Below are 13,644 nucleotides of genomic sequence, written 5' to 3' on the forward strand. Positions count from 1 at the left end.
CACAGCCATGGGCCTTTTTAAGTTGCCAGGCCACAGCACAGCTGCCCTCTTTCCCTGCATTGGCAGCCTTGAGTATAAAGTGCTCTGAAGCTACATGTGGATGATAAGCATTATCGACTAGAACCACATTCTCAACAAATTATCTTTCCCCTTTATTCCAGAGTGAAAAATCTAAATGGTACTATCTTTTGTTCAAGATCAAACCATCATATGAAAAGAGCCCTCCAGCACCTCCTTGCTGGATACTGACATGAGAGACACTGGAATGCAACAGAGTTTATATCAAAGACCAAAAAAAGGTGCAGGGGAGCTCACAGATGCTAGAAGTCTCTAAATAATGTTGATATAATGATTCAGAATAAAAGATGTGCTGCCTACCCCACAATCCCCACGTCTCCCATTTCCTATTAGTTGCTTGATGATCATGTATCCATACTACACATTAAGAAAATGAGATCATATACACTATCTTTTAAGTGCTTATTACCGTATCCAGCTGGCTTGACTGTATAATTTTCTTTAGGCCTAGACCTATCACATTAAAAGCTGTGGGGACAGAGGGAAATGGCCACAGTAGTAAGACATTTTGACTCTAAACTTTTATTAGAGCTTTCCAAACAAGTATTTGAATAAATAGTTTTAAAAAAACATTGTACTGGGGTAAATTAGCTCCCATCTTGGGGAAAGGAGAAGAGAAGTGGCTTGAATGTTAATTATGAGTCACAATGATGAGTGTCAACCTTCGTTAGTTACTGGAGTTGCTCCTTGCTTTCATTGTCTGGGCCCAGCCCCAGCCTGGGAAGCATGAACAATCCCTTACCAAGCACTAGTCAACACAGTTTTACCAGATCTAAAGGGTTGTGTGTAAGCTTAAAAGCTTGTCTCTTTCACCAATGGCAGTTGGTTCAATACAAGATACAATGTCCCTATCTTGTCTCTGACCGGTTAAACCAGTAGAGGTAAAATCATCTTGAAACCAGTAGAGGTAAAATGGGACTGTTTCTAGTGTGGATTCTTGTACATCAGCACTCTGATATAAGCACATGTATAGCTTATTCCCCTAAGTATACTGGTATAATTGTGTCCACACTAGGGACTATACTGATTTCTACTTAAATATTCCTCTAACCAAAACAGTTAAATCAGCACAAATCCTGTGTGTAGGTCAGGACACCAACTTCCTTCAGGTACACATACACCCTGGTAATTTCCCACTAGCCACTCCATGACTCATCTCTGCCTCTTCCTGTAGCGGAAACAGTCATCGATCAAATACGAGTAACATAAGCCGACTGTAAGCAATAAAATCTTTTCTCTTTCTGTGCTGCTGGTTTCCCTAATCCTGGCCAACAGGATCCAGAGGGTTTCCCAGCTAGCATAACAATGAGAGCATGACCTACTACACATACCTCCTACTGTGATAGGGAGCTTTATTACAACATTTGGCCATTTGACCTTCACTAAAACTCACAGTGATAATAAAGTCTGAAGAATAAACATGGGAGTAGAAGGGGAGAATTACATTTCTGCAGCTTTAAAAAAAGTACAAAAGTAATTTACACATGAGAAAAATCCATTAAAATTTGTTAAAGAAAATAGCTCAGCAATTTGTTGTATGTTCAGTATAAGCCTGAGATGTCGACTTCTAGAGAATTTTGTTAACTAAGCTTCCTCATCTGGAGCTTAATTCAAAGCACTATTCCAACTTTCCTTGTCTGTTTCAGAGACTAAAGCAAAGCTAAAGAAATAATCTTCCTGCTGTTTTGAATTGGTCCAAACAGTAGATAGATTTAGGTAACCCTATAAAGCACCCTGTGACTTTAATGTGAAAGATGCTACATAAATGCATGATGCTCTTTTAATCAACGCAAATATGCATTTACAAAGGTTAATTCTGTCATTTTTATAAAAGTTCTTGCCCTTACATGATTTTAGCTTCTGCAGGCAGACACAGCTGCATGACAGGCAAGGACACCATTTCTAAGATATTATGGCTCAATGTGGATGCTGAATTACAAAATAAAATTAGCTCAGCCGCACCTCACTTCCCAGCAGCTCATGCAGATTAAGCTGTTCATTCTTATTTGCGCTAGAAGTCAAACTGGGAAGGTCAGCTATCAGCTAGGATTTCAGGATACTCCTCCCAGAACTGGTCCCCAATGATGTCACAGTGCAGTGGGACAGTTCTAGTCCTGGTTCGTGTCACTTCAACTTCCTTCTCTTCAGTTTCCTTTGGCAGTTTTATTCTCTTGGTAGTGACCTCGTTAACCTGCAAATATAACGAACACATGAGTATATTTATAAAAGGATTTTGAAGATTTCATAGATTGTTGGTTTTGTCTTGTTTACATATTAACAATAAGACCCACTTCTGCTTTTGTCCCTTCTGCTTCATTACAGGTTTTAGTTTTGTATCACAACCTGCAAATCTAGACATATGGGGTCACCCATGTACCAAAAATAAGTCATAGAAACAGAACAGTAGAAATGGAAGGAATCTCGAGAGGTCATCGAGTCCAGTCCCCTCCCCCCACGGCAGGACCCAGTACCATCTAGACTATCCCTGATAGATGTCTATCTAACCTGCTCTTAAATATCTCCAGAGATGGAGATTCCACAACCTCTCTAAGCAGTTTATTCCAGTGTTTAATCACCCTGACAGGAAGTTTTTCCTAATGTCCAGCCTAAACCTCCCTTACTGCAGTTTAAGCCCACGGCTTCTTGTCATATCCTCACTAGCCAGGAAGAACAATTTTTCTCGCTCCTCCTTGTGACACCCTTTTAGATACCTGAAAACGGCCATCATGTCCCCTTTCAGTCTTCCCTTTCTAAACTATACAAACCCAATTCTTTCAGCCTTCCTTCATAGGTAATCTTCTCCAGACCTTTAATCATTCTTGTTGCTCTTCTCTGGACCTTCTCCAATGTCTCCACATCTTTCTTGAAATGTGGTGCCCAGAACTGGACACAATACTCAGCTGAGGCCTAATCAGAGCAGAGTAGAGCGGAAGAATGACTTCTCGTGTCTTGCTTACAACATACATGTTAATGTATCCCAGAATCATGTTTGCTTTTTTTGCAATAGCATCACACTGTTGGCTCATATTTAGCTTGTGGTCCACTATGACCTCCTAGATCCTTTCCTGCAGTGCTCCTCCCTAGACAGTTGCTGCCCATTCTGTATGTGTGAAACTGATTGTTCCTTCCTAAGTGGAGCACTTTGTATTTATCCTTATTAAACTTCATCCTATTTACCTCAGGCCATTTCTCCAATTTGTCCAGATCATTTTGAATCTTGATCCTATCCCCCAAAACAGTTGCAATCCCTCCCAGCTTGGTATCATCTGCAAACTCAATAAGTGTACTCTCTATGCCGATATCTAAATAGTTGATGAAGATATTGAACAAAACTGGTCCCAAAACAGACCCCTGTAGAACTCCACTTGTTATGCCTTTCCAGCAGGATTGTGAACCGTTAATAACTACTCTCTGAGAATGGTTATCCAGCCAGTTATGCACCCACCTTATAGTAGCCCCATCTAAGTTGTATTTGCCTAGTTTATAGATAAGAAGATCATGCGAGACCGTATCGAATGCCTTACTAAAGTCTAGGTATACCACGTTCACCGCTTCTCCCTTATCCACAAGACTTGTTATCTTATCAAAGAAAGCTATCAGATTGGTTTGACATGATTTGTTCTTTACAAATCCATACTGGCTGTTCCCTATCACCTTATTATCTTCCAGGTGTTTGCAGATTAATTCCTTAATTACTTGCTCCATTATCTTTCCTGGCACAGAAGTTAACTGACTGGTCTGTAGTTTCCTGGGTTGTTTATTTCCATTTTTATAGATAGGCACTATATTTGCCCTTTTCCAGTCTTCTGGAATCTCTCCGGTCTTCCATGATTTTTCAAATATGATAGCTAAAGACTCAGATACCTCCTCTATCAGCTCCTTGAGTATTCTAGGATGCATTTTATCTAGGGTTCCCAGACAGTTTCACAAAAAATACCGAACATGGCGGGGAAAAAACTGGGTGAGAAAAAAAACAAACAAACCAGGAACCAAAGTTGTTGAGCAATACCAATACTGGACACCTGGCAACCCTAATTTCATCAGGCCCTGGTGACCTGCACACATCTAACTGTTTTAAGTGATTTTTAACTTGTATGTTTTTATTTTATCTTCTAAACCTACCCCATTCTCACTAACATTCGCTACATCAGGCATTCCTTCATCATCAGACTTCTTGGTGAAGACCGAAACAAAGAAGTCATTAAACACCTCTGCCATTTCAAAATTTCTGGGTACTGTGTCTCCTTCCTCACTGAGCAATGAGCCTACCCTGTCTTTGGTCTTCCTCTTGCTTCTAATATATTTATAGAAAGTCTTCTTGTTACCCTTTATGTCCATAGCTAGTTTGAGCTCGTTTTGTGCCTTTGCCTTTCCAATCTTGTCCCTGCATACCTGTATTGTTCTCTTATATTCATCCTTTGTAACTTGTCCTAGTTTCCACTTTTTATGACTCTTTTTTTATTTTTAGATCATGCAAGATCTCCTGGTTAAGCCAAGGTGGTCTTTTGCCATACTTTCTATCTTTCCTATGCAGCAGAATAGCTTGCTTTTGGACCCTTTATAACGTCCCTTTGAAAAACTTCCAACTCTCCAGTTGTTTTTCCCCTTAGTCTTGATTACCGATGGGATCTTACCTACCAGCTCTCTGAGCTTACCAAAATCTGCCTTCCTGAAATCCATTGTCTCTATTTCAAGTCATATTGAAACAATTTTTTCAACCTAAACTCATGCTATGCAGATTGTCCATTTACAGGGCTTTGATACTGAATGGATCAGCTTAGAAGAGTGCTACTAATTAATGCTATATTGATGATTTTCACTGTAATTGTTTCAGGATGCATTTTTCATTCAGTATCTAAACCTGACATTTTTTTAGCTTGTCACATGAGTAGTTTCAGCAAGATAAAAAACTCAGATGGCAAGATGTACATGAGCTGTTCACTCTAAACCAATCATTGAGATGACATTCTCTTAAAAAGACAAGCATCCCTAGATGTATATTACACTATATGATAAGGCATTCATTTAAATACACAAATTAAATTATTTTATCAAAGATAAAGTGTTCATGCATGTTAGCTCACTAGATAATAAAAGAAGAGAAAGAATTGGTCGTTATCTCTGGGTCTGAAGAAAACTCCTACAAATACTTGGAAGGAATAGATCAGTTTGTATGAAAAAGTGTCTATAAAGCCCCCCAAAAGGTCTAATATTATCCAGGAAAGATGTGCAAGAAACAAGGAGACAAATGGAACACTCTCAGATGAATTCAGTTCACTAGGTAAAGTGCCATAAAAATTGCCAGCCACAAAAGAAAATGGAGTTAGTTATTAGTCATTCTTTTTATAAGTAACAACAAATAAGAACAGTGAGCAAATAACTGTGCTGGACTTTCAACCAACATTAGCTAGGCCATTATAAGAAGAAACACACCTACTTCACATCTATGCTAATAGCTTTTAAGACTAGAAGACACTATCTGAGCTGATCCCCTGAATAATTTAGGCCACAGAATTTCAGTCCTGCATCAATCCTATAACCTTGTTGAGCCAGGGAAACTAATGATACTGGACTAGCTCGCAAATGAAGAGATTTGCAAGTTATAGTTAAAGACATTCCCCTGTCAACAATAACTCTGTGTATGCATCATGCAGCAACACCTCATCCAAATAAAGGGAAATGATGATTGAGTTCAATGAGCTCAACAATTCTAATTCATGACAGAAGCATTAAGGTTCCAAGCCTGCACTGAGCTTTACATAAGTCCAAGTATTTTCTTCTGGATCATACTATATCAAACTGGGGGAAATAGTAATTCAAGTTTACCAAGAAATCTATAAAACATATGCATATTCATAGCTGATAATCAGTCTATTTATGGATAAACAGTCATACAGATATTTTGAGTCAGAATTCAGACATGAGTTTTCATAGTATTCAATTAGACACAGATACACCATAACACCTCAAAAGAACTATTACTCATTTTAACACCCATCGTTCACACATCCTTTTCCTTAGAATCTAGAATATATAGACTGTCACAGCCACAAGAAATTGAGATCATGACATTTAACCATAAGAAACATTGCGGGTGGAGGTTTGTGACCTGCACAAAACTTTTTATGATGTATATAGTTGTAGCACCTAGGAGTGCCAGCCATAGACCAGGCTCCCCTGGGGCTAGGTGCTATATGAACAGCAAACAACCCCAAAGAACTTGCAATTTAAGAACAAGACAGGAGACAACAGATGCTTACAGACAGATGGGAGAGTACAAAAACAATGAGACAATATTGGCCAGCATCTAGGCAGTGGTCCCATAACAACAGCCAAATTGTTGTCAATATTTTTGGAGGCACCATAGCAAAGGAGAGTTTTAAGGAGGGAACTGAAGGAGAATGAGGCAGATTTGCAATATTTATGGGGAGCTCCTCCCAAACAGAAGGAAAACACAAAGATGCCTGTTTGAAAATGTAACACATGGACAATGGAGACTGACATCACAGGCCAACTGGAAGCAGGAGTCCACCTGTCTATATTGAATGAGAGATGGTAAGTAGTGTAGGGGAGTAGGCATGCAAACAAGATGCCTTTACCTTCTGCCATATTAGCACAGTTCCTTTCCTGTACATCAAGGGCTCATTGTTGTAGTTAATGTTGAATTCAGAAAATAAAATCTCATTCTTGTCCCCAGCCAAAGTTCCCTGAAATTGAGAGAAAGAAAACAATACGTGTACCTTAAAACCTACATTTATTTACAACTGTCCTTTCTATAGCTTAGAAACAAGAGGGGCAAATGCTGCATGTAAGTAATTAATAACAGCAACTAGGGATGTAAGCGACTAGTCAACTTATGATGTGACTAATCGCTCTCTCCTCCCTCCCCTCCCCTCCCCCCCGCTGCCTCTATTAGAGAGAGGTAGCAAGGTCGGAGAAAGGGGGGCAGCAAGAGCTGGTGCTGAGGGGAGCCAGTTTAAAAGCCGGTTCTTCACAGCACGGTCTCTGCAGGGGGCAGGGGAGGTAGAGGCACAGTGGGAAATGGTGCGAGCAGGGTCTGAAGTAGTCTCGGCACAACCGCGATTCTACTTTTGAAAGGTACAAGCCCAGTGGGGCTCTTGTACATTTCAAAAGCAGAAGCCTCACAGGGAGAGCTCCCTGCTCTCATGCTCCCTGCGAGACTTCAAAGGCAGAGGCGCCCTTATAGACTAATTGAATAGTCAATGGAAATCCCATTGACTATTCTATTAGTTAATTAATCTAAATTTAACATCCCTAACAACACCACCACGTATACAGGAGTTTTTAAATCTTCCAACAACTTTATTAACTTGTCATCCACACACTATCTCCACAAAGTAAGAAAGCACTATTCCCTATGGCAGAATGGGGACAGCTAAGCAAAGAGGTCTGTGTGTGCTTGATTTTTATATTTGTATACAATGAAAGAAGGGAGCACACCATTCTGTAAAGGCATGGAGAAGGAGAGAAAGTGATGTGCCTAAGACTACATATTGAATCACTGTTAGAGGTGGGATTAGACTTCAGGAATTGCTGTGTCTCAGTCTTACACCCATGCCACATCTCTTTTGAAGTCGGTAACATTTAATATATACATCAAGTATTTGAGCCCATTAATTATGAAAATAAAATGCTGTTTGGATTCTTATTAAAGTAAATTCTTTGCCAGTCAGGTTAAGGTCTTTACAACTCAGTAAAACAGAAATCCAAAACCAACACCATCTCCAGAAAAAAACAAGCATATACTGGGAAGAGAGGAACTGGCATACTGTGAACACATAAGCAAGACATGGCAGCATAGGGCTGCATAATTGGAACTACTTGGGAACTGAGTTCCGCATAGGGATGCAAAAAAGATTTTAAAATAGTAACAGCGTCAGTGATTAAAATTTCACTGGTTACACAGTTAAATGCTCCTGACTCTGCTGGCACCCGGCTCTGCCGTTTCCCAGTGTGAAGGAACATCAGCTTATTTCTTAACCAGATGAACTCTTACATCTCTGGTTCTGCATATGTTCTTTGTACTATTAGGAATAAAATCTCTCCTTCTAGTTGATGTTAAAAAGACAATTCTTTAGAAGAAGTTTCTACCTGTAATCTCTCTTGTGCTTGCATTGGTGTCAAGCCACTTCGCTGAACAAGCATCCAAAACACTGTATTATAGAGGTTATTAACGTGGCCTGTAGAAATAGAAAATGGTATCAAAGACATAGATAACTTTTCAGAGAATGCTTTTTCACTCCCACAAATTCCTGCAGCTAGATTTTAAAAATACAATTAGTATTAGTTGTAGTTATGTAAAATCATCGTAATCCGATCTCGTGCTTTCTAACATTGTGGATCACAGGAATGGCCAGAAGATGAATTCCTCACAGCTACATAATGCACTTTATTTACCATTTATAAAATGCTCTAAGGCAATGGAGCTCACCTTCCTCTGAAACAAGAGGTGCTGACTAATAGTTCTCAAACTTTTGTACCAGTCATCCCTTTCACATAGCAAGCCTCTGGCTAGGTCTACACTACAAAGATAAATTGGAAAAAGGAACGCAATTTGCGGCATGCAAATTATGTATCTTTTTCCAATTTACTTCTGAAAGAGGCTTTTCTGAAATTTGACCTGTCTACATTGGGCCACATTTTGGAAAAAACCCTCTTTCAGAACATCCCTTCTTCATCGTAAAATGAGGTTTACAGGGATGCTGAAAAAATGCAACCGCTTTTCTGAATTTTCTTCAAAAAAGCGGATGCGTTCCTTGGATGCAGCAGAGATTTTTCCGGGATACCAGAGGTATCCCGGAAAAGCTCTGCAATCTAGACATAGCCTCTGAGTGTGACCTCCTCCCATAAAAGACACTTTTAAATATATTTAAACACAATTATAAATACTGGAGGAAAAGTGGGGTTTGGATTGGAGGCTAGCAGCTTGCAACCCCCCCACGTAATAACCTCATGACCCCGAGTTTGGAACCCCTGGCACAGTCTTGAGATTAGCCTTGCAACAATGACCTGATCTAGCATGGAAAAATCATACACTTGTCATTTGACTACTGTAATTTTCCAACACGATATTGCTGAATCTGAATATTTACACTTCTCAGTTAAAAAAAAAAATTCAACTGAGGAGTCTAAAATTTCTGGTATTGAGCTTGTTTTCAGCATTTTAGTGATGATAATCTGATATCAACTATGGATCTCACATTATTAAAGGATGTGCTTGTAAAAACAATACAAATATTAACACATACAATGAGTAACTTCTCAGACAACATGTTGCTCTTTCTGAAAGTACCAGTGGAAGTTAAGAGGAATAAAAACACAAATAGGAATCTTTTTGGAAGAGTATTGTAGAATGTAAAATAATTTGCTTTCTAAGAATGTCAACCAACTTTTCTGCATCTTAACAGCTCTAAGGATATGTTATTAAACAAGTAAACTACAGTTCCTCTGCCATGCACCAGCAGCTTTTTCACTACGGAGTGTGCATATGTTCACAGGTAATAGGGGGTTAGAGATTGTTATAAGTTGTCATGCTAAAAATCAACAGTTCTCATTTTCCTGATATCTAAAGATACTTACAATCTGCTTGTCTCCAGCTGAGATAATCCTTTAAATTCTGGTTACTAGGGTATAACACAACTCGTCCATCAAATCCAGGTGGATACAGAAGTGGCTGGTCCTTAAAATAATCCTTCCAGTAGAAAACATAGCTGGAGGCAAACTGGGAGACGACGTGAGTCATGAACTTACTTGCAAACACAAAGCCAACAGAGACAGAAGAGAAACAGAGAATACATTAGACATTAAAACAACTATACCCAAATAATTACAGATAGAAAGGTATCAGTGGTAAGGCTTCTGGTGAACCACAGTGCTTCTAATACCATGGCTCTATGGACCACTAATGACAGGTAGCACTTTTTTGAGTGGTTGGTGGAATTAAATTAAGAACTCAACAATGGAGGTTGGAAAAGGAGATAGGTTACTAAAAAAAACTTCTTTTATAGAAGATGGCTTTTATTCCCCTTTTTGCTGTTTGCTTTTCTTTGTTTCAAAAACATCATACACAGAAACATAATATCAAATACACCTTAGCTAATTACAGGTGACCCCAACTTACGACTCCCCACATTTACGACTGCCCTGCTCCGGCTCAGCCTCTCAAGTCTACCTGCACAGTGAGCCACAGGGTCAGCCAGTTGCCCGCCGCCCCGGCCGGCTCTGGGCGCTTCCACCCGGCACAGCCCCGGCCGGCTCTGGGCGCTTCCACCCGGCACAGCCCCGGCCGGCTCTGGGAGCAGCTCATGCCTCACCACTTCACCTGGCACAACTGGGGACTACAACTCCCAGAAGGCAAAGTGGGCCAGGAACGGAACCCCATTTATATCACTGCACCTATGGGAAATAAGGGTTCGACTTACAATGGTTCTCCAGGAACCAATTAGGTGGTAAGTACAGCAGTCACCTGTACAATTTTAGAGATAGATGTAACTATATGGACACACGAGCGAATTATGTAGTTTCCACCTAAATGTACAGGTAGCATCTGTACATGTGTAAGGGGACAGATAAATAATAGGTGCAAATGTCAGCTCTCAAAGGGTGCATCTACACAGCAGGGCTTATCTCAAAATATGCTACACAAGTTGAGCTATGTCAATTGCGTAGCTTATTTCAAAATAGAGCACTCTTCCTCTGACTTCCCTTACTCCTCATACAATGAGGGTTACAAGAGTCGGAGTAAGATGTCCTCCAGTTTGACAATATTTCAACATTATTTCGAAATAACTGCCTGCTGTGTAGACACGGACTAAGTTATTTTGAAATAATGCTGTTGTATAGATGTACCCAAAAAGAACTGTTAAACATTGGGAAACTAGTAAGCTCAAAAGAAGCAATTACCTTGATCTTCTTTTAAACCAGTTACTTTTCTTTTTAAAAACAAAGCTGTATTCATCACTCTGTCCATAAGCCATGACAATATCCTCCAGCTCTTGCATTACTGTCTGGGCACACTTAGTCATCAGATGGAGGGCACGGTCATCGTTGGGCTTACTGAAGCCATGCTGATCAGCAAAACTTTAAAGAAAAGAGAGGTCCAGAAGGAAATTATCCCAATAAAAACTACTTTAGAAACATCTAAGTACTTGTTTTCATCATATTTATTTCCTCAGAACATTGTTGGCATGGATGGGATGTTTGAAGTCAATGAACTCCCTCTCCCTGTCAAAAGACTATGAGAAAATCTTCCTGCTTCTGAGCCACATACACCAAAATCTCCTGCTCATCAAGATCAGACATTAACTATGTAACTGTCTTTAAATCAGTGTCTCTGTGTTATACAGAATCAATGGAAGGTGAAGGGCTTTTCACTATTATGTCACCTTTTTACTAAAGCACATTCAGACTTTATCTAATGGAGGGGTCACATCAGCAAGTTGAGCACGTCACTGGATTTGTACAAAATAAGAGTCAGTTGTGTATTATCAGCTGAGTGGTGCAGCCTGCGGAGACCATAAGCCTTGGAAAAAAGTGCTTCATCTGACCCTGAGCCGCCTGGGGGAGCAGCCCACAGCCCAACCTTTCCATAAGTCCCCTTATGAAAATGACCATTACTCTCTCCCAAACCCACATACTACCAAAATAAGTCATTCCATTGCACACATTTCTGTGTTTGGGGACAGAACGAGGAAACAAACAACCCACGACACACATGGGGTCAGGCTGCTTATTACTCTACATCTGTACTACATATGCTAGAGCAGCACTACAACAAGGCAGATTTGCTGCTGCAGCACCATATTGCAGGCTTCCATTGAGCCATCCCTCTAAGGCAGGGCTACTCAACCCATTGCCCACAGCCCATTTGTTTGCAACCCTCATTGTACAGGGAGTAAGGGAAGTCAGAGGAGTGCACTCTCTCAGACTTCCTGCTGTGTAGGCAGTGTCCAAAGCCAAAATAACCTATTTTGATGAAGCAACACAATTGACGTAGCTCAACTTGCATAATTTATTTCTGCTTTAGCCCTACTCTACAGACGTGCCCTAAGACAACAGCTACATAGGTAAAAGAATCCTTCTGCCAACTTTGCCGCATCTGCACTGGCGACCAGGTCAACCAGTGCTTAGGGCATGAAATTGTCACAGTCCTGAACAACGTAGCTAAGCTGAGCTAAGGTTTAGCAGTAGACCAGGCCTCAGACCCGATGGTAATGAGCACAGTACAAACACCTGTCCAGGAAAAAAAAAAACCATCTGTCCAACCCAGGGAATAAATGTTCCCATCATGGCAGTCCCACTCCCTCCTCCCTTGCACCCAGGCAACTGTCATGGCATTTCCTCACCTCCTGCAGCGGCTCCCAGCTGCCCTGAGGCCTATGATGGGGACACAGATGCTCTAGCACACAGGGATGTTCAATAAGGAGACGCGTGGGCAAAACCTGGCCGGTTTAAATCTTTCTGTTTGCATCTGATCCACCTTGCTCTTCTTCTTGTATTTCCCCCCAGCATCTGGGCCTTGCCCCACAGCTGCCCCGTCCATAGAGCCCGAAGCAAGGGGCGCACCGTGAGGGGGGGCAGGGGGCGAGGGGTCCCCGAGAGGGAGGGAGAAGGGGGACGGGGAGCCCTGAGGTCCCCGCACGCGCCCCCTAACCAGCCAGGGAGGGAGGCCGCTCCCGCTGAGGAGAGCAGCCCCCTGCCTGCGCGGGGGCGGGGCCCCCCGTCCGGGGGGGGGGGGGGGGGGGGGGGCGCTGGCCGGTTAACCGATTGCAACGGAATCGTGTAACGGCTCCTTGCTCCCGCGCGCTGGCGGCCCAGCTCCCGTCGCGGGGCGTGGAGCAGGCTGGGGGGGGGAGGCACGGGAGTCCCCTGTCCCCATGGCAACGAGGGGCTGCGCGCGCCCCCGTCCCGCGAAGGGACCCTTCGAGCCCAGCGCGCGCTCGGGGCCCGGGGCCGGCCGGAGACCCGCCCCCTGCCACCGCCCGTCCCTGCCATTGGCTCACGCGTCGGCGCGGCGCTGCCATTGGCTGAGGGCGGCTGCCCCTCCCGCAAGCGCCCCGCCCCTCGCACCGGTGGAAGTTGCGGCCGTCCAGCCGGGTGACCACCCAGCAGTTGGGCAGGCAGGTGTCGTCCGCCTCGAAGTCCCGCACGTACTCGAACTTGCTCTTCGCCATGGCGGCCCGGCCGCCGCTCAGCCACGCCTTCCGCCCGGGCCCACGCACGGCGGCGGCCCAGGCAACTCCCCGCCCCCACCCGCGCATGCCCGGAACCCGGAACCGGAAGTGAGCTCTGCTAGCCCCAGGCGGGACATCTCTATGGTGCAAGTCTTCCACGCGGGAGGGCTGCGGCTCTGGTCCCTGCCAGCCTCAGGGTGGCCCGGGATCTGCTGTGGGGGAGGGGACAGACCCCTGTTAGCTCCACTAGGCTCCCTCTGCAGCCAGCCGGGGTAGACGTTCGCACGACGCCCGTCCGCCGAGCGGCCCCTCTGAAGCGAGCGGCGCGCCCCTGACCCCTTGCAGGGCGGCGCGCGCGCGCGTCCAGCCGGGC

At 43.1% G+C, this 13,644-nt stretch overlaps 1 protein-coding gene across 2 annotated transcripts; it reads right to left on the reverse strand.

Annotated features, from left to right (window-relative positions):
- Nucleotides 1-580: 580 nt before the first annotated feature.
- On the reverse strand, nt 581-13,618 carry THG1L (tRNA-histidine guanylyltransferase 1 like). Of its 2 annotated transcripts, XM_075900629.2 has the most exons (6): nt 13,168-13,618; nt 11,002-11,178; nt 9,679-9,848; nt 8,191-8,279; nt 6,678-6,785; nt 581-2,269 (listed from the first exon to the last, which is right to left on the reverse strand). In XM_075900629.2, exons 1-6 carry the CDS (start codon nt 13,356-13,358, stop codon nt 2,111-2,113), a joined length of 894 nt encoding a protein of 297 aa, XP_075756744.1. In that variant the 5' UTR covers nt 13,359-13,618; the 3' UTR covers nt 581-2,110. The 2 variants fall into 2 exon arrangements, with proteins under 2 accessions (XP_075756744.1, XP_025034827.1); XM_025179042.3 differs by lacking the exon at nt 13,168-13,618 and having other exon boundaries at nt 9,679-9,844; nt 11,002-11,140.
- Between the last annotated feature and the right edge of the window lie 26 nt (nt 13,619-13,644).

The sequence above is a fragment of the Pelodiscus sinensis genome, chromosome 16 (assembly GCF_052426305.1).
Source record: "Pelodiscus sinensis isolate ZL-2025 chromosome 16, ASM5242630v1, whole genome shotgun sequence".
NCBI classification, from domain to species: Eukaryota; Metazoa; Chordata; order Testudines; family Trionychidae; genus Pelodiscus; species Pelodiscus sinensis.

Coding starts and splice junctions, on each gene's coding strand:
- THG1L (XM_075900629.2), bottom strand. CDS start 13,358: ATGCGCGGGTGGGGGCGGGGAGTTGCCTGGGCCGCCGCCGTGCGTGGG. Junction 11,179..13,167: donor GACGGCCGCAACTTCCACCG/GTGCGAGGGGCG, acceptor TTTTCTTTAAAG/TTTTGCTGATCAGCATGGCT. Junction 2,270..6,677: donor CTGTGCTAATATGGCAGAAG/GTAAAGGCATCT, acceptor TTATATTTGCAG/GTTAACGAGGTCACTACCAA.